This window comes from Mercurialis annua, linkage group LG1-X, assembly GCF_937616625.2.
Source record: "Mercurialis annua linkage group LG1-X, ddMerAnnu1.2, whole genome shotgun sequence".
Lineage (NCBI taxonomy): Eukaryota > Viridiplantae > Streptophyta > Magnoliopsida > Malpighiales > Euphorbiaceae > Mercurialis > Mercurialis annua.
The window spans coordinates 8,106,258-8,128,119 of NC_065570.1; the positions used below are offsets into that span (position 1 = coordinate 8,106,258).

The 21,862-nt window shown below is 31.9% G+C and overlaps 1 protein-coding gene across 1 annotated transcript; it reads right to left on the minus strand.

Moving 5' to 3' along the window:
* Positions 1–20,127: 20,127 nt before the first annotated feature.
* Positions 20,128–21,471, minus strand: LOC126664718 (trihelix transcription factor GT-3b). Its single transcript, XM_050357236.2, has 2 exons — positions 21,044–21,471; positions 20,128–20,821 (listed from the first exon to the last, which is right to left on the minus strand). Exons 1-2 carry the CDS (start codon positions 21,335–21,337, stop codon positions 20,282–20,284), a joined length of 834 nt encoding a protein of 277 aa, XP_050213193.1. The 5' UTR covers positions 21,338–21,471; the 3' UTR covers positions 20,128–20,281.
* Between the last annotated feature and the right edge of the window lie 391 nt (positions 21,472–21,862).

A 21,862-nucleotide genomic window follows, 5' to 3' on the forward strand; every position in this document is an offset into this window, starting at 1 on the left:
AACAAACTAAAAAAACCTAAAAATTATATTAATCATTCATATATCGTTTTAACAATTAATTACTAACATTTAACCTAAATTAAGTTATTAATTAACCTACTTATAATTACCTAATTAATTAACCCAAAAATAAATTAAGTACCCATAAAAAATTAATCTAATGTAACCTTACTATTAAACAAACATTTAAACAAACCTATATAATAAAAACCAATAATTAAACTACTTTAATTAAACTAATTTTAATATAATTAACCTAAAATTGAATCTAATCTAATCTAATTTAAACAAATTTTAATCAAGTTAACATAAAAAATAAACTAATTTAATTTAAACTAATAATCTAATTAACCTAACAATTAACAAATCAATTAAACTGATTTTAATTTAAATAACCTAATTTAATTTAAACTAATAATCTAATTAACCTAACAATTAACAAATCAATTAAACTAATAATCTAAATAACCTAAATCAATTTAAACTAATAATCTAATTAACCTAATTTAATTTAAACTAATGAAACTAATGCTTACCGGAAATCAAAGGTGAAGGTGAAGAAGAAGCGGCGGCAGCAGTCGGTGGTTGCCAGGGAGGAGCAGCGGCCGGCGGAGAAAGGGAGGAGCAGTCACCGGCGAGCAAGGAAGAAGAAGAGACAGCGGCAAGGGGAAGACGGAGGTGGCAAGTTCGAGGGGAAGAGGGAGGCGGCGGTCGTCGGTAAAGGAACGGCGGCAAACGGCGTCGGTAACAGGAAGAGGGAGGCGGCAACTGGGAGGGGAACGGCGGCAGTGTTTAAAGGAGGAAAAAAAATAACTGATGAAATAGGGCAGATCAATTTATCTCGACATTTAGCGACGGATTAATATGTCCGTCGCTAACTGTCAAGATAAATGAAACGATGCGTTTAGGCAACGTAATTAGCGACAAACTTTAATTATCCGTCGCTAATTACGTTGCTTAAACGCAGCGTTTTGGTTTCAATACAATTTAGCGACGGAATTAAATTTCCGTCGCTAAATTTGGGAAAACTAAATGGCGCCTGGCTTTCCCTCCAAAAGCCCGCCAATTTAGAGACGGATTAGCGACGGAACATCCGTCGCTAAATTGGCGGGCTCACTCCCGCCAGATTTTTCCCCGTTCTTAGCAACGGATGTAGCATCCGTCGCTACATCCGTCGCTAACACATGATATTTGCGACGGAAACTATGTCCGTCGCAAATTTCCGTCGCGAAACTGATGTTTTCTAGTAGTGTTTGGTAGCAAATTTGGAAGCTATTTCCAATGGACGACAGCAATAGTTTCTGGGTTCGGCAGTTGGTCCAATTAATTATGGACAGGTCCGAGCTGGTCTGGAGGTTCCTATAGGTAAGTTTCATAAGCTTTGAAAATCGTTAGCGCCTCCAAAAATTGAATTGTTTATGTGGACTGCTTTTCATGGAAGAATTTTTAGTTGTTCGTGAAATTTTAAGAGTTGAGAATGCGTGTTGTTGTTTTCTGATTGCATTGAGACACATGGGCATCTTTTCATGCATTGTACTTTCGCGCTTGGGTAATGTCAAACTCTGTGGAGCATTTTTATCGTCTTTGGTTACATCTAATTTCAAGAGGGTATTATGCGAAACTTTGGGAATTATTGTGAATTATTCTGATTTGGGAGATTTGAAATTGTAAAAACATAAGGGTTTTCTAAAATAAGATTATGTCGGTGGAAGAAATTATTTGTAGTGGCTTCCTCAAGGCAGTTTTTTACTTTAATTATTGTAATAGTTCTTTTCCGTATTCAGATTTGAACTTTTTTTAGAATTCTTAACTGTATTTTATTCGGATGATTGTGTGCTTCTCTCGCTTTGGCGTAGCCTTTAGCGTGTAACTTATTTGTCACGGTGTAGTTAAGTATTTTTTGCTATTTCTTGTGACTTTTTATAAAAACTTCCTTTCATAAAAAAAATACGGGCCAAGTCTAGGAAATTAGATTCCCGATTAACAAGGGTTAATTCTTAAAAAAATCACGAATTTTACACGAAGTTTCATTTTAATCATGACCTTTAAAAGTTGTCATTTAAAGGCACAAACTTTCATTTTATTTCAAATCTATCAACAAAGTAAAATTCGGTGTATTTTATCTGACTAAAAATTCCTAATACTAGATACTCTAACCGAAAGATAATAAGATTTGATGTTAATTAATAACTTGGGTCTTTCATTAATGATTTAGTGAAGAATTTAGTCAATAAAAATACACTGAAATAATGAATTTGAAACAATATGAAAGTTCGTGCCTTTAAATGACAACTTTTAAAGGTCATGATTAAAATGAAATTTCGTGTAAAGTTCGTGATTTTTTTAGGAATTAACCCAATTAACAATAGTTTGTCCCAATCTGACTCGTTGTTAAATTTAACACACTTCTTTAGCATTTATAAATATTAATGATTAAAGAAATTAAATGATACTCTTTAAACGTTTATATCATTTCTCAATTTTACAAATAATGCAACTCACATAATAATATGTTCATCAACTGAGTTAGTTATTTGACAATTATAATGGTAAGATTATTATATTAAATTTTAAGCAAAAAGTACAAAAAACCATCGTAGTTTTTGTAAAAATATATATCAGTCCTTTTAATCTTATTGAGTACAATTAAACTATCTTTATTTTTAAATAGAACAAATAATCCCTTTCGTCCAACACAATTAAGAACACTCGTTAATGACTGACATTTCCCTCATAATCATATAGAAGAAAAATTCACAAATAATTTTAATGGTTAAAATATTTATTGAAAATTTAAAGGGTTAAATGTCCAAAAACTAAGTTAAAATGCTATATTTGTTCAATTTTAAAGTAAAGAGGATTTATTTATTTAATTTTAAAAGCACGAGAGCTTAATTGTGCCCAAAAAAGTATAGAAGTTGATATGTACTTTTGAGAAAAAGTCGAAGATTTTTTCATACTTTTTGCCTGAAATTTATGTCAAAGTTATACATATAAAAACAAGTTAATTTTGCTTTCAAGCATTATGATACGCTATGAAAAACAAAAGAATTAGTAAATTCATGGCCATTATTTATTTGTAACAAACAAAATTAGGTCTACACATGGTGTATAATTCTAATTGATCATATAAAATCATCTTCCTCGTTGCCAATTATGCATATACTCGTCGATATTCCTCGCAACGTTTCTCAAATAAACTCCATCATCTTTAGCAATCCAAATGCAATTTTGCTCATTATCACATCTATCAAATAGAAATTGACTATTCCAGAACACATCTAGAGAAGCATGAGAATTGCTGTCTGGGGCCATATAGCACCAAAAAAGAGTGGTGCTAAAGAAATTCATCCTAAAACTCCAAGAAAATTCTTGACCTTTTATGAGATTATGAACCCCTAAATCGTCGTTTTTAGATTTGCAATGCAATAATAATACCTTGTCGGATCGAAAAAATTTATTTATGACATGAACACGATATCGGTTTGGATCTGACGATGAGCAATTGGTTGGTGTAATGAAGAAGATCAATATTATTATTGATGCCCAAAAAAACAAGTTGATTTTGATGTTGAAGTTCATTGTTTTAATCTCACTGGCTAATGCATAATTTATATGATGAGTTAAAACATTTATATTATGTGTTATATATTTAATATTTTGCACTTTTGTATTTATTACCTTAAGAAATTACTTACAAGTGTTTAAGTTAAAAGATATTTAAGATTCTAATGGATACACTTCCATTATTAGAGTCAGATTTGCTTAAAAAAAACATATCGGGTCAAATATATTTGGGTCATTGAACCTTTAAATTATTTCAAAAAGATACAGAATTTTAATTTATTTTCTTAAAATCAACATATTTTAATTTTTTATTTCAAAAGTGTATTTCTGATTTTATTTTGCTACTGTGGCCACCCGGATTAGATTATTTAGAAAATATATATCACGTCAATTAAATAAAAAATACAATTCATTAGTGTTTGGCAAAGTGACATATATTTTTAACTTAATATGGCCACATAAGCAAAGAACATCAAAAATTCTTTATAAAATAAAAATTAAAGTTTGGTTACTTTAAAGAAACTATTTGAAGTTCAATGTTTTTTTTTAAATTGAGAAAATTTAATTACCTGTAAAGTATTTGTCCTAAAAAAATATCTACGCCTATCGCGTCTTTTTATTACTAATCACATATTAATAGTAATTGCACAGAATTAATAAATTTTATTATTTATTGATTTTTAAAAATTAAAAGCTGAATATTATATTATATTTAAAAAAATATTATATTAGACATAAATATATATTTTCATATGATAAATAAATATTAATTATTTTTGCTACATATTACTGATAAAGATTGATTGATAAAATATATACAAAAAAGCAAATAAAATTTATATAATCTATAAAATCAAAATATCATTAGGTTCTTAACTTTAGCAAAATATAATAATCAAGTAGGACAAACGACCCCACGAAGGCATAGTCAATCGGACTTTAGTTTTCTAACTTCATGGGAGAGAAGAAGGTGCATTCTCACTGAAAAATTCAAGCATGCTTTGTGTTTTAGCGTTCGTGAAATATTTACGAACTGTAGTTCATCATCAGTCTCTTCGCATGTTAATTTTGTACCTTCAAATAAATTTTGACATAAGTTATTTTAGCAAAAACATTCTTGGCCAAACTCATGTAGAGGCTCCTGTATTTTACACTTTTTTTCCGTAGGTCCTTATACTTCATTTTTGTATTATCTGTTCCCTCTACTTACCTATTTTTTATTTTCAGATTCTTTTTGAGTTTTTTCCAGTCCTTTTGTGTGACTGGAGGAAAAAGATTGTAAGTACAAGGACTGGAGAAAAAAAATTGTAAGTACAGAGACTGGAAAAAACTAAAAAAAACCTGAAAATCGAAAATATGTAAGTAGAAGGACAAGATAATACAAAAATGAAGTATAAGGACGTACGGAAAAAAGTGTAAAGTACAGAGACCTCTACATGAATTAAGCCCATTCTCTTTTGGTGTAATTGTTGTGGTGGCTACAAATAGTGCAAGTCTAAGTCATTGACCGATTTGATGCTTTTCATCGCCGGGATCAAGAAATTTTAGAATTTCTAACTTTAAGAGAAGTTTTAAATTGGACTATTTTTAAAGGTTGAAAAAGATTAATTTTTGGAGATAATGTTTTCCAGGTAATTCAGTCGATAAATTCTACTACTATTTTAATAAGTTCGACTTGGGATATCTGTCAGAATATCAGGCATTTTTTTTAATTCAAACTTTAAAAAATCAACTTCAACGTGTTCCTAGACAATTTAATAAAGCAACACATCAATTAGTTCAGAAAATTAAAGATACAATTACTTGTTTTCTTTAAGACTTAAATGCATAAAGAATTACCAACTTTTGCATGTTTTCGGTATTATATATAATTTTGAAATATATTTTTTTTGGATAATCGATGGTTTATTAAGCTCAATCACAAGCAGCGGAAGACAAAAGATTCCAAAAAGAATCAATCAAAAAGAAACAACAAACGAATCCAAGTATCTAAACACATCGTTTCTGTTATATGAAAATTGAGAGTGAAAAGAAGTTAAAAAAAAACCGCCTTGGTAATACACAAGTAAGCTAAAGACTCATGCAAACTCCTTATTATTTCGAACTTTCCATAATTCCCAAACACCGAAAAACCAAATAAGCCGCCAAATATCCTTGAATGACGAACGAGAGAAAGATGTCCAAACGATAAAAAAATATCTACCGACGAAGGCGAGACCCAAATAATATCACATTTTGCTAAAATATAGCACCAAAATTTTCAAGCAAAACTACGATGGCAAATAATATGCATGCTAGATTCCTCCATTTGACACACTAAGCAACCAATAAAATCCGGGTTCAAAGTGCCTCTTGCTACCACATTTGAAAAAAATTATCATGAACAAAAAGCCACGAAAAGAATTGAATACGAGGGGGTACCTTTATCTTTCAAATTAAAGGGAAGAAGATGCTGCTCACATTAAAATTAATTGGCTGTTGCATGGAAATAGAGATATCTCTGGTTCTGAAAATAAACTTCCCTCTCCAGCTGAAGCTATCCGAGCTGTTGTCACACAAAGGAGAAGCCAAAGCCTCTAGAAGCAAGCAATCCAGCTGTTGCAGCTCTCCAACCTGCAGGCGGCGATTCCAGCAAAAGCTGGCTGAAGACAGCGGCTGAATAGTGTTGCCGAGCTGCTCCTTAGCTGAAATAGACTTCGTTCTCGACAGGGAAAATAAGGCCGGAAATCTTTCAGCAAAAGAAGAAGAGCCCGACCAAGAATCCCGCCAAAATGCAGTAACCGAACCATCACCAATTTTAATTGAAACTCCCGCATTAAAAATCGACCAAGTTGCATAATTAGAAACACAAATCTTCTAAAATCCTTTCCATATGCGAGAAAGAGAATTAATATTATAATTCTCAAAATCATGCCAAGAGCGGATATCACAACTATTGATCACCACCAAGTACCAAAAAGATTTATTTCCAAAACCATATGCAAAGAAGGCTTTGAATTTTAATTCAAAAAGAAATTAAATTAAAACCTCCTTTATCATAAGGAAGACAAATTTTATCAAAAGAAAGCTTACAAATACCCTTACCCTCCGGATTACCACACCACAGAAAACGCTTCATACAAAGATCCAGAGAAACAATATTAGACTGCGGAATATGAACTTTCCAATTTTTTTGCAATTCAGATCACGTGTGTGTTTTCTTTAAAAAATAGTGTCATTTTACATCCAAAATGTTGCCGTTTTACATCCAAAACGATGAGGTTGTCTGTAATTGCTATATTTTGAAAATTTATATACTTTTTCGCCAAAATTAAGCTGAAGACACGCGTAAATTAATATTTAATGCATTTAAGCCTTTTTTTTTAAAAATACTATAGTTTAGTTTTCTGTTGATACGGGTTTATTGTATATAACACTGATATGGGCTTTATATATCATGAGATTTTAAGGGAGAAAAGGTCTCTTTTTTGAGTGTTTATCTCATATATTGATTGTGTCATGTCATATTTACAACAAGCCAATGAGCATTTATGATAGGAAATCTTTTAATTTTCAATTAATTTTTTTATTATTACTTTTTCTACATAGCTAACGTGTCATTGGTTTGTTGTACAAATAACAAGGCGCAACGGTTGCGTGCAATAATTTTTTCTCTTTTTTAGTCACCTTCATTGCATGAACCTAATTCGCCATGTAGGATTATGAACCATCCATTTATCGTGTGACACGTGACAACAATAAATGTACTAACCAATCAATAAATATCACATTAATTGTTTGTATTTTAATGTGAATTAATATGATATTTATTTATTGGTTAGTACATTTATTGTGGCCACGTGTCACACGATAAATGGATGGTTCATAATCTTACGTGGTGAACTAGGTTTACCTAAAAATTTCTCAATCAAAAGGAGTCTTGCATACGGTTGCTCAATTTCAGCTGAACAAATGCTTATGACCGCATTTTTTATTTCTGAGGAAATGCATTAATATTAATAGGGTTAATTATATATGTAATCACTATTTTTATACGAAGTTGTAAAAAATAACACGACTTTTAAAATGTGCCAATTCAGAACACCACTTTTTATTTTTTTCAAAAATAACATGAACACATTTTTAGTGGCGTTTTTGTTGATGTGGTATGACACGTGGCACTACAATCGGATGTTCAAGTCAGCAAAATTTTATCTAAAAATATACCCATATTGTTTTTGAAAAGAAATGAAAAATGATGCCCTGAATTTACACATTTTAAAAGTCGTATTATTTTTGAGATTTCGTGTAAAGGTGCTGATTTTATATATAATTGACCCATGTTAATTTGATGACTTTTTATCTTTATTTTACACCTTCTCTCATCAAATTAGATAATTTTTTATTAAGTCATCAAACTATTATTAACCATATTTTATTATTTGATTATAATTTATTATTTTTAGTTTTAACAAAGTTTGTGTGATTGAATTGAATGAATTGTCCATTTCATCAAGTGTAGAGCTATTTATATACAAGTATTGGAGTAATGACCAAGTATAAGACTTGGAGTAGAGGTCAAGTATAAGACTTGGAGTAGTGGCCAAGTATAAGACTTGGAGTAGTGGCCAAGTATAAGACTTGGAGTAGTGGCAAAGTAAATATCTACACTAATAATTACAAGATCTATACTAATAATTACAATTTATAACACACTAATTAGATATTATATTTATCCTTGATATCCCCCCTCAAATTGATGGTGGATGGTCAGAAAGCATCAATTTGCCAACAAGAAACTGATGTCGATGACGTGAGAGAGCCTTAGTAAAAATGTCTGCAGTTTGAAGATCAGTGGTAATATGTGGTAGAGAAATAACATGATTATCATAAGCGTCTCGAATAGAGTGACAATCCACTTCAATATGCTTGGTACGCTCATGAAATACTGGATTAGCAGCAATTTGTATTGCACTAGTGTTATCGGCATGTAGAGGAGTATGATCAATTTGCGGAAATCCAAGTTCACCCAACAGTCCTCGAATCCAAACTATTTCAGAACAGGCAGAGGACATAGCCCGATATTCAGACTCAGTGGATGACTTAGACACACGATCTTGTTTCTTACTTTTCCAAGAAATAAGAGAGTTACCAAGAAACATGCACCAACCAGTAATTGAACGTCGAGTGTCAGAACAGCCAGCCCAATCAGCATCACTATATGCACATAAACGAATGGGAGAATTCACAGGGAAGAAAAGACCTCGGCCAATAGTACCTTGCAAATATCGAATAATACGACGTACAGCAGATAAGTGTAGATGCGTTGGTGCTTGCATAAACTGACTTACTTGCTGTACAGCATATGAAATATCAGGCCGAGTGATAGTCAGATAATTCAGGCTCCCCACCAGTTGTCTATACATAGAAGGATCGGAAATAAAATCACCTTCCTGACGACAGTATTTAACGTTTACTTCCATAGGAGTATCAACAGAACGACCATCTTGAAGACCGGCCAAAGAAATTAATTCTTGAGTGTATTTATGTTGATGTAAGAAAGTACCAGTTGATGTAGAATGCACTTGTAGACCCAAAAAATACTGTAGACGACCTAAATCCTTCATATGAAAAGATTTTTGAAGATGCTCTTGCAGTTTGAAAATCAAGTCAAGATCGTCCCCTGTAATAACAATATCATCGACGTATACCAAAAGTAAAACGATTCCTTTGGCCGTGTTGCAAAGAAACAATGAGGAATCATACTGGCTCTGAGCAAAGGAGAACTTCAGAAGTGTGTTGCGAAATTTTTCAAACCAAGCACGAGGTGCTTGTTTCAAACCATACAATGAGCGTTTGAGCTTACAAACATCAGAAGATGGTGTAGAAAATAACCCTTGCGGAGGAGTCATATAAATCTCTTCTTTAAGATCACCATGCAGAAAAGCATTTTTAACATCCATTTGTTTTAAGGACCAACCCTTAGAGGCAGCAATAGCTAGAACAAGTCGTACCGTTGTCATTTTTGCTACAGGAGCAAATGTTTCATCATAATCCACCCCATACTCTTGTCGATTACCGAGTGCCACCAATCTCGCTTTGTATCGGTCAAGTGAGCCATCAGATCTTAGCTTAATAGAATATACCCATTTACAACCGATGGGCTTAACATCAATAGGACAAGAAACAATATCCCAAGTATGATTTTCTTGAAGAGCTTGAAGTTCTTCTTGCATGGCCTTTATCCAACATGCTTGTTTTGTTGCTTGAGAATAACAAGTAGGAACTATAGTATCTGCTAAAACAGCTGAGTAACCATACCTATCAGGAGGACGAATGGTACGTAAAGATCTTCGAGTTGCCGTTGGAGTAGACACTGGAACAGGATCAGGAAGGATTTGTGATGAGGGGGGCTGTCGTTGATGGTAGACAAGACCTGGCTTAAAACACTCAATTACTGAAGGAGTGTCATCAAAGCTTGGAAGGTGAACATCATCAGAAAAAGGTACATGTTGCTGATAATAGTACTGGTGCTCAAAGAAAATCACATTTCTGGAAGTACGCATACGATTAGCATCAACGTCAAAACATAGATATCCTTTTTGGGTAAGACTATAACCCATAAAGACACACTTTACTGATTGAGCATTAAGTTTGTGGCGTTCGTGTGACGGCAAGTGAACAAAACAAACACATCCAAATGTGTGCAGTCTGTGATAATCGGGATGTACACCAAACAGGCGATAGTAAGGAGAATCAAGTTCCAGTTGTTGAGAAGGTAGTCGATTAATCAAATATACTGCAACGGATAAAGCTTCCACCCAAAATTTAGGCGGAACTGAAGACTCCAAAAGTAAAGTTCGAACTGTATCCAACAAATGACGATTCTTGCGTTCAGCCATCCCGTTCTGCTGAGGAGTATAAGGACATGATCGTTGAGAGATGATACCTTTTTGCTGTAAAAAGGCTTGAAAATCTCGTGACATGTATTCACCTCCATTATCAGACCGCAGAACCTTAATACTAGCGGAAAATTGAGTCTCAACATAAGCCAAAAATGTTTGAAAAATAGCGAACACCTCATCTTTGGTATGTAGAAAATAAATCCATGTGAAACGGCTATAATCATCGATAAACGTCACAAAATATTTGTACTGCGCATGTGAAATAACAGGAGTAATGCCCCAAACATCAGAATGTATTATCTCAAAACATTTATTTGCACGACTTCCATGGGTAGGAAATGGTAAAATCTTACTTTTACCCAATTTGCAAGTAGAACAATCAAAAGGCACTTGGTGAGCACACTTATCTTTACCAAGAAAACCACGCTTCATTAAGTTTGACAAAATTGCATTGTTTGGATGGCCCAGCCGTTTATGCCAACTTTCAGCCTTATTTTCAACAACGAAAGAAGCTAAAGAGAACTCTTTAGGAACAGTAAATTGTAGCGGAAACAATCTGCCAACTTTAGGCCCCCTCGCGATCACCTTCCCCGATATCTGATCATGCACAAGACAACCATTACGAGAGAAGTGTACGTCACAGTTATTATCCACAATTTGGCCAACCGAGATGAGATTAGTAGACAATCCAGGAGAAACAAATACATGACGAAAAGAAGGTCCAATATCACCAACGGATGTAATCGGAAGATTACTTCCATTAGCAATCTGAATATTTTGAGAGCCAGTATATTTTCGTAGATTGTACAAAAAATCAGCTGAACCAGTCATATGATTAGAGGCTCCAGAATCGACAAACCAAGAAGAAGGAACAGGCTTACCTTCACTTTTGAGCCCAAGAGCAGAAAAAGCAGTGATAATCATTTGTTGTACCATTTCTGGAGTAAGTGTTGAGTGATTATTGCTAGTGGTAGTAGGTGAAGGATCTGAAGTGGTTGCGTGAAAGGCTTGAGCTTGCCGATTTTGTGGGCGTGTAGGGCATTCCTTGATGATATGTCCATTCTGCTTACAATAATTGCAAAACTTCTTAGTACAATTGCGGGCAATATGCCCAAACTCCTTGCAATTGTAACATTGCGTTGGCGTTTTTCCTCGGTTCCTTCCTTGAGCAGCATAAGCAACATTCACAACATCATATGTTTCTTTGGAACCACCTATAATAGCTTGCGTAGCCATTCTTTGCTCTTCTCGCAATAACTCACCAAAGCATGCATCCAATGAAGGAACTGGATTCCTATTCAATAAGCTAGCCCGGGCAACCTCAAATTCTGGTCGTAATTTCATCAAAAATTGATCTCTCCTACTATCTTCATGAACTTCTTGAAGACCGATTAATGCCTCCTTTGGTGCTTTAGAATAGATAATACCAGAATATTCGCTCCACAAATTAAGAAATCCAGAATAATATTGCTCGATAGATAGATTGCCTTGATTGTAGTTACTAATCTCAAATTCAAGTTGAAAGCGGCGTGCCGTATTATCTTGATGATATACGCGCTTCAGATAATTCCACATATCTTGAGCTGTTTCATAGGAGCGTAAATTGTTCACCATATGACTTTCAACCGATGCTAAAATCCAAGAGATGATCCGAGCATCTTTTGCCTCCCATTGATTCAGTTCATTCGAATCTTTAGGAGCAAAAGACGACCCATCAATATGACTCCAAAGTTCTTTTCCTTTTACAAACATTCTGAATTGAAATTCCCATGCGGCATAGTTCTTTCCTGTAAATCTGATAGCCAAATGCTCACCAGATGTTCTTCCAAAATTATTTTCGGTAGACATTCTCAAAAAAAATGAGAAACTTAAATCAAAAATGTTGATTCAAAGATTAATCAACCTAAAAGAAACAAATTCAGGAGAAACCGAAAATCTCAAAACAAAGATGTTGATTAAAAATAATCAACCCAAAAATCTATAACGAAAAACTAAAATCAAAGCTACTAATTTTAAGAAGTAGGCTCTGATACCATAACAAAGTTTGTGTGATTGAATTGAATGAATTGTCCATTTCATCAAGTGTAGAGCTATTTATATACAAGTATTGGAGTAATGACCAAGTATAAGACTTGGAGTAGAGGCCAAGTATAAGACTTGGAGTAGTGGCCAAGTATAAGACTTGGAGTAGTGGCAAAGTAAATATCTACACTAATAATTACAAGATCTATACTAATAATTACAATTTATAACACACTAATTAGATATTATATTTATCCTTGATAAGTTTATCTTTTATTTTATTAAATATTTTATTTTACTTAAAAAATTATATATATATATATATTTTTTTATGAATAAATTATATATATATATATATAATTGTTGTAATATTAATATCAATTGTTAAAATTATGGTACCATTTGCTTTAACCGGTTCGTATATAATATATTTGATGAGATATTCATTTGACAACACCTAATTTCCGTACAGTTACACTTATTTTAATATTGTGTATATAAGCAAAATCTAGTCGCTTACCTGACACAGTATTATAGATTCTATAAAAGCAAATTTGATGTAGACAAACAAATTCTTGACTTTTGTATATAAATCGACCCCAACCCATTGACAATATTGGTGTGAACAAATTTGAATGATATAATTGAACAGGTCATGTTCAAGAATTGAAAGGAACAAAACTAATATCGTATGCTTTGTTCTTACAAATAACAACAAAACCTTTGTCTCATTTTATTATATAGAAAGGGACAGAATAATAATTATTATTTTTGATAGTCATGTTACGCAAGAAATTAATTTAGTATAGTCATGTTATAAAATAATCCGTTTCTAGTAGTCACAGAAATATATTTATGTTGAATTTAGTAATTTGAACCGAATTTTGATCAAAAGAGCACCAGAAGACAGTCATTATAATCTATTTTCAATTAAATTAATTTAAATTATTATGAAGATTAAGATATTTAAATACAAATAATAAAATAATTATTTCTAAATTTACCACTCATATATAAGGATTAAATATAATAGAAAATTTAACTGTTTATAGAGAACAAACTCGAATAAAAATTAATTTAATAAAGCTCAACCTCTTATTTAGATAAATATTTAAAACATATATGAGTTAAATAAATAAAAAAATTATAAAAACTCTTGGATCCTAAACTTTAAATTAGCCCATTTGAAACATCTTTTCACCCATGTAAATAATATTATATATATCGTAAATTGATTCTAGCATAAATTGTTAAAAGTATGGAAAATTTAAGGGTTAAACATGTTATTGCTAGAATAATAAAGGCACATGAAAAAGTTATAAACAGAAAAAATTATTTTATATATTAATATTTTTGACTGATGTAATAAATATATTTTATAATATTTTGATCCGCCAATTTTATAATTTATAATAATTACATTCAATCCTTAATTAAATTATCATTAAAATTTATTTTTATATTGATGATTTAATGAATGAGTATTATATCGATTAACTTTTTATTTAAGTTTAGAAAGAGTTATTTATATATGCCCGAAAATAAATTGAAATTGGTGATTGGATATATTTGTTAGTATAAATTAAAAAATAATTGACAAATCTGATTATTATGAATTATGCTTAAAAATATATTCATTATTTTGGTTAAAATATAGATATAGAAATGATACTCTCTTCAAAATGTTAAAGTTACCTAATATTTACAAAAAAAATTCAACCGATTTTTTTAGTCAAAACCCACCACAAATTTAGTGATTAATTTTTGAGAAAATATTTCACAAAATAAATATGTCACAAATGAGACAGACCACCTGATAATCACTAAGTGGTAGGGGTGTAAATGAACCGAGCCGAGCCGAGATTTGCAGTGTTCATGTTCGGCTCGTTTAACAAACAAGGTGTTCATGTTCGGTTCATGTTCAGTCGAGCTTTGAACGGAGTGTTCATGTTCGGTTCATTTAGATTTTATAGTGTTCATGTTCGGTTCATGTTCAGCTCGTGTTCGTTCGTTTAGCCGCTAAACGAACAAGTTCGCGAACGAGCTCACGAACAAGTTCGATAAGTACTAAACGAGCTCGTTCACGAACGAGCTCGCGAGCGAGCTCGATAAGTACTAAACGAGCTCGTTCGCGAGCCCACTCGTTTAGCGGATAAACAAACGAACACGAGCTGTTAAACGAACAAACACGAATATGAGCTGAATAAATTAAAAACAATATAATCGAGCTCGTTCACGAATATGAGATAACTAAATTAGAAACATAATTATATAAATTAATATAAATATGAATTAGTTCGCGAACACCTAATCGAGATTCTAAACGAGCTTGTTCGTGAACTATATACGAGCTCGTTCATGAACTTGTTCACGAACTCTTAATCGAGCTCGTTCACGAGCTTGTTCACGAACTCTTATTCGAGCTGTTCGTGAACGCAAACGAGCCGAACACCACTATGTTCATGTTCGGCTCGTTTATATTAACGAACATAAAATCAAGCTCGAGCTCGGTTCATTTAAAATACGAACGAACATGAACCGAGCTCTTATCGAGCCGAACACCGAGCTGCTCGCGAACGGCTCGGTTCGTTTACACCCCTACTAAATGGTACGTGAGAAGCAACAATTCATGCGGCCATGAACACATAAAAATAAGGCCAAACGCATATTTGGGTCTCTGCATTTGTCGTCTTTTTTAATTTGGGTCCCTGCACTCAAAAACATCCATAATAAATTTCTGCACTATCAAAAATGACCATAATAAGTCCCTCCGTCTTATTCTGTTAGAGAGTGAGTCACAAACGCTTTTCTTTGAGACTGGTGATATTTATGCTATACAATTTTGCCAATTGGATCCTTACAATATAATTATTTGCTAATTGGGTTCTTACACTATAAATTTTAATTAAAAATTTTATTATTCAAAATTTATCAAATAAGAATCTTATTAATTAAATTAAATTAAAATATAATATAATTTTTAATATACACATTAAATAAATAAAAACATATAAAAAAACACTTTCATTTTACTCTCATTAAAAAACCCTACACTTTCATTGCCGTCTCAAGCAAACCCACCGTCACGAGCAAATCCATCGCCCCCAGCTTTGTCTGTCGGCTCTACCATCATCTCCAGCGTTGTTTACCGGCTCCAACATCATCGTTAGCGTCGCTTTCCTCCTTTACCATATTATGTCGCAAAAAGGTGACGGCTCCGATGAATAACAGTGGCCGCACAACGGGGGCAACGGGGGCAGAGTGTAGGGATGGGTTAATTTTAGGAAAGTTAGGATTATTGTTTTTTTTTAGCCATAAAAGTATTTTATATGTAAATAATAGATTTGAGTTCTTTTTTTTATATCTAATAAAAATAGGGTTGTCTTCTCGAAACTAATAAAAATTAGGTTTTGAGGAATGTTTTTAAATATATTTAATATTTTTTATAAAATTAAAAATTAATTATATATTTGAAAATATTTAATTTAATTTAATTAATTAAAAAATTTAAAATAATTAAGATTTTAAATTATATTTTAAAAAAATTGTTAATAGTCGGAGACAATTTTAATATTAAAAATGCTAAATATTACAAATAAAATTAAATAAGAAATTATTAATATTATTTGATGACAGAAGGACTCAATTTAAATATTTTTTAGTGTAGGGGCTCAATTTCCAAAACAATTATAGTGCGGGGACGCAATTTGGATATTTTTTTTAGTGTAGGGACTCAATTTAAAAAATAATGACAGTGCAGGGACTCAATTACACATTTTGCATCTGTTAGTTTTTAACGTCATCTACGTTCCGTTTACTCGCTTACCGATAGGGACTTGAATTAGATATTTTGGATAGTGCAAGGATTTACTATGGATGTTTTTGAGTGCAGGGACCCAATTTAAAAAAGACGACAAGTGCAAGGATCCAAATATGCGTTTGGCCTAAAAATAATAAAATTTAATTTTTCTGTCCATGTAATTAAAAAGACTGGCAAACATTTCGGAAAAAAAAAGTATAAATTACGATTTATTTATTTTATATTTTTATTGTAATTTTTTTTATGAATGTAAATATAATTATTAATGAAGCATTAGTATAAGTTTTAAATTTATATAAACTCTCCTGAAATTTAATTTACATAAACTAAATTATATATGAATGTCTTTTATAGATAGACACCATAGTACAATTAATTTATGAATGCAAAAACAAATTCTCATATACATATATTGATATATAGCTGTCTGTTTGAGTAGAGTTGTGAACTGGGGAAATGTGAGTGTTCAAATAAGTTGGCTTACGCGGTAATGTATTATGACGATGAGCTGGTTTACACATATAAACAAACAGAGTGTTTATCCCACACAACGGATATGCCACGTTATTTTTACAACAAATCAATAATCATTTACGTTAGGTAATTTTTATTTATTATTTATTTTTTTATTATTAAACATTTGCACATGACTAACGCCTCATTGCTTTATTGCACGAATGACGTGCTGAAATCGTTGCGTTGTATAATTATTCAAACATTAATATTACTGGAATATTTCGAACTCAGAACTAAAGTTAACGTTAATCATAATATAGCAAAACCTTATTGGATCCTTCAACATAAATGTGGATGCATGGATGGTTATCCTGCAGCACTACAGCTTAATATCAATCATTTATTTATATTATTTATTTCATATTTATACTCCATATAATAGATAAATGGAACTGTTGTAACATTGATACCGATTATTGAATTTTTGGTATCAATTGTCGTGACCAGTTCATGACTCCGGATTGGTATGCGCAGCGGAATCGAAATCATTCTGTAGGTATTTAACAATGGATTTGATCAACAAACAATAATATAGCAAAATAAATAAATAACACAAGAGATTTACGTGGTTCTGCATTGAAGCGTACAAAAGAATCAAGCCATCCACTAATCATCAAAAGGAGTACAAAATTGGTGAAAAATCACGAAAGAGAGAACATCTATAGTAAATATGCCCTTAAAAAAAACCCACAAAATGTTTCTCTCTCTACAAGAAATAACTCAAAAGGCTAATAATTAACTTATATTTCTCACATCACACACACCACCTTTCCTCTTATTACTTATGTGGTGCTGATGTGTGAATAATGACACATCAGTGCCACGTAGGCGGCACATCAGTAAGATTGCATAATTGGATATTATTGAATCGGAATCTGCGTTTCATTATAAAGAAAATTAAAAAATTTGGAATTTTATGAAATTTTCTTTAAGTCTTTTTAGTCATTTAGCCTAAAATATATATGTATATATATTTAAAGTTTAAAATTAATAAAATTAAAATATAAGCGTTAAACAATTATCAATTAAAATTGACTTAATTGCGTAAAAAATTACAAACTTTAGCGTGTTTTGCAAATTTAACATAAACTTTCAATTTTGGCAAATTAATACACAAACTTTTGATTTTTGGCAATTTTAACACCGATCAATTTTTCGTAAAAAAAATGATGATGCGTACACCGGAATAACCACTATTCCGGCGTCCACATCAGCATTTTTCTCTATTTTTTTGAAGGAAAATTGATCGGTGCTAAAATTGTAAAAAATCAAAAATTTGTATATTAATTTGCCAAAATTGAAAGTTTATGTTAAATTTACAAAACACGCTAAAATTTATGATTTTTACGCCATTAAGCCATTAAAATTTGTGGTTAAGCTTCTCCAACAACCATTCCTCAATTCGAATGATGAAAGAAGAAAATAATTGATAAAACTGAAATTATCCACAACCTAATTCCATAATAATTTTTGGGCATGCACATGAGAAAAGTGAACACTTATAGCATACATTTCCTTTACAATTCTGATTAAATATTTCTCTGACGTTACTCTATTCTAGAAACCAAAAACAAGTCGTTTGCATACTTTTTTGACTTTCACAGTCAAATTTTCAAAATTGAAACTTACACCCCAAGAAACATTTGTCTATATATCTCTGCCATCCCTCTCCATTCTCATATGTATATATATCCTCTGCCTAATTTATACCATATTATATGCAGCAGTGTAAACCATCAAACAAATTATTCAGTATTAATACACCAACCCACACAGATACTTATTTAGTCTTAAGTGTAAATAATAAGGATATGTTATTAAGTGCTAAAAGCAATACTATTATTGGAGATTTATCTAAAAACTTAAACTTTTAGATGGATTAATTATTTAATTGAATAATTGAGATAGTATTTGAGTTTCAGTATACAGAGGTCGATCCCTGATAATCCTCATTGAGTTTATACTTTATAAATTAAACTCAACTCCCATCCGCATAAGAAAATATGATAAAGATAATACGTTGATTGGATCTTCATGTTTCATCATTTAAATTGTTTTTTTGATAATTTGGGGAGGGGAGAGCGCTTGTGGGAGGAATTGAACTCACGACCTAGCAGTTTTTCTGCTTAGCGCTTATACTATTTGAGCTAAAACTCATTGGTTTCCATCATTTAAATTGGTAAAATGAATTTATCTGCTCAAGCGCTAAGCAGCAAACTGATAGGTCATGCGTGCGATTCCTTCCACAAGAACTCTCTTTCCCAAATTATTAAAAAAAAACTTTAGTTTATTTGTTAAATATATATTAATTTTAAAATTTTATCTGTTTGATTCAATGTCTTTTTAGTCTGTATCGCTTATTTAGAGCTGATGTGAAGCAGTATTATACGACAGCGTTTATAATTAATATATAACCTACTTGACATATACAATATCGCATCACATCAACTTAACAAATCATGTGTATATTTGATAAAGATCAAAATAAAGACCATAGTATTATATTAGATAAATTAATTGAAATTGTGGGTCGGCAAATTTATTTTACCTTAAAGAAATTTCTTGAGCAGAATCTATGGGATTTTCTAAATAAATCCCAACTATGAGACATCATTTTTAAACTTTTTCATTAAATTAATCTCAGCTCGAACTGTGTAGGCCTCATGATTTCAGATTTTAAACAGTTACACAAATGAATACGGTTTGAATATGCAACCTCACTTAAATTAAGAGCGCCTTATCGACTTACTTCTACGCTGTATAACTTTTTACCTTTAAACTTTGAAGTGAATTGTTATATAACATTAGAATGGGTACTATCGGCCACCTTTTGCTGACGTGGTTTTTTCCTTCATCCAATCAGTGGAGAACATGTGGCGAAGAGTACCCATTTTGTAACTTTTCTCATAGTTCGGTGCCCATTTTGTAACAAAAGAAAGTTCAGTATCCATTTTGAAACTTTCATATAGTTCAGTACCCTCACAAGTTTAATACCCAAAATATAATCACATTCAAAAGACTAATTAAAAGGGAAATGAAGAGAAGTTACAATCCATTTTCATAAAGAAAATTTGCACCACCAAGAATAATGCACACTTGTGCTCACCTAGAACGAAAGTTGCATACACACTTGATGAAGTTGAAACCCATTAACACAACTATATATAAATATGGACCATTAACAACCTAACCATATATATATGCACCACGATGAGCTTATTGCGTTGCATAGGATTTACATCATATGCTTCTCACAAGCATTATCCGATGTATATATACTATGTTCTTTAACTCTCCACAAACAATCTTTGTTCATGATTAAGTGCTTATGAATTAATTAATTAACTTCATGATTAAGATGATACAAACTAAAGATTCTAATTAGTAGACTATTTGAAGCTTTCCTAACTATAAATTTAATTAAAGAACATCATTAACATCTCCAAAATGAGAGTTTTAGGACAAACCTTGATTACATGTCTTGTCTAGTGAGCTTATTAAGAAGAGCTGTAATAAGTAAATCTCGTTTCTCAGCCCTAGCTTCTTCTCTAATTCTTCTTTGTTCTTCGCGTTCTCTCCATCTTCTATCCATCATTATCCTCTCATTCTCTAAAGCTTCCATTTTCTGTCTCCACTCCATTTCCCTCATCTTCCTCTCGTTTTCCCTCATCTCGAACGCCTCTCTCCATTGCATTTCCATCTGTATCTGCTGCTTCATAAACTCCTCCAATATCTCCTTCAAGTTATTACTATTACTATTTCCGCTACTATTCGCATTCATCTTACCCTTTTTCCGCTTTCTAACGCTGCTCTTTTCCCCTTCGCTCTCCTCGTTCTCGTCCTCCTCCTCCGACGAAAGCTGCACCCCAGCTTTCGTCTTCGAACCTCCCCCTGCTGCTCCTTCCGCCTCCGCCCACAGCATTCTCTGCATCCTCGCTGCGAAAATCGCTTGTAACTCGTTGTAAAATGGAAACTGCTGGCGTAACGATTCAGGCTCCATTGTTTCGCATCCCTGAAATAAAATATCAAATCTAATTTAGGGTTTCATTCTTCTTCGTATTTTTTTGTATGAATGACGATATATTTATAACTCTACTACTTAAACAGTTTACGCACACTCAAGGCTACGATTTCTTCATAATACAAACACGAAACCAATCAAGAAAACAAAATACAATCCGGATTTCGTCTTAATCCATAGTTTAAAGTTAATATTAATAACAGAAAATAATACCTTGTAGCGAGTAACTAGGTTTTTCCATTTGCACTTGCACTGTTCAGAGCTCCGATGAAACCCTTTTTCCTTCATTTTATTAGAAATAACCTCCCAAAGAAGCTTATTTCTCTTAGTCTCCATGAACGTGCGATCTAACTCTGCTCGGATCATTAAAAACTCTTTGGTTTCTTGAATACTCCATTGCGGAAATCTATCAGAATCAACACTAACAGTAGTACTGATTTGATGCTGTTGATGCTGCTGCTGATGCTGCTGATGATGATGGTGGTGGTGGTGGTGGCCTCCTTCCATTAAAAGAACGCAGATTTTATTAAAGATTAAGATGGATTGAAGTGAAAAGATGATTAAAGATCGAGAAATGGAAAAAGAAAAAAAAAGATGGGAAGAAAAAGATTTATAGTAAGGTGGTGTGAACAGAAAAGGAAAGTGTGAATCGTCAAGAAGAAAGAAAAGAATTTAAGAAATGGTAAAGCCACATTTTATAATATTTTAATTGTTTATTTTTTTAATAAATATAACGATTCTTCATTTTAATAATTTAATAATATAGCTTGTTTTAGTTGTCAAAATGGTGGATTTTTTTATAATATTCGTTCAGATGTAGAGATTATTTAATTGCTTTTTCTTTTAATTTATTTATGCAAGATCTAAAAAATTATTTATTTGATTTTTTTAATTGTTTTGACACTTTAAATAATAGAATTAAAATAGTAAATAATAATATTTAATTCTTCATGTAAATAATTAAAATATTAAACATGAGTTAATATGTACATGTTTGTATGTAAAAATAAACATAACTTGATCTCTTTGAAA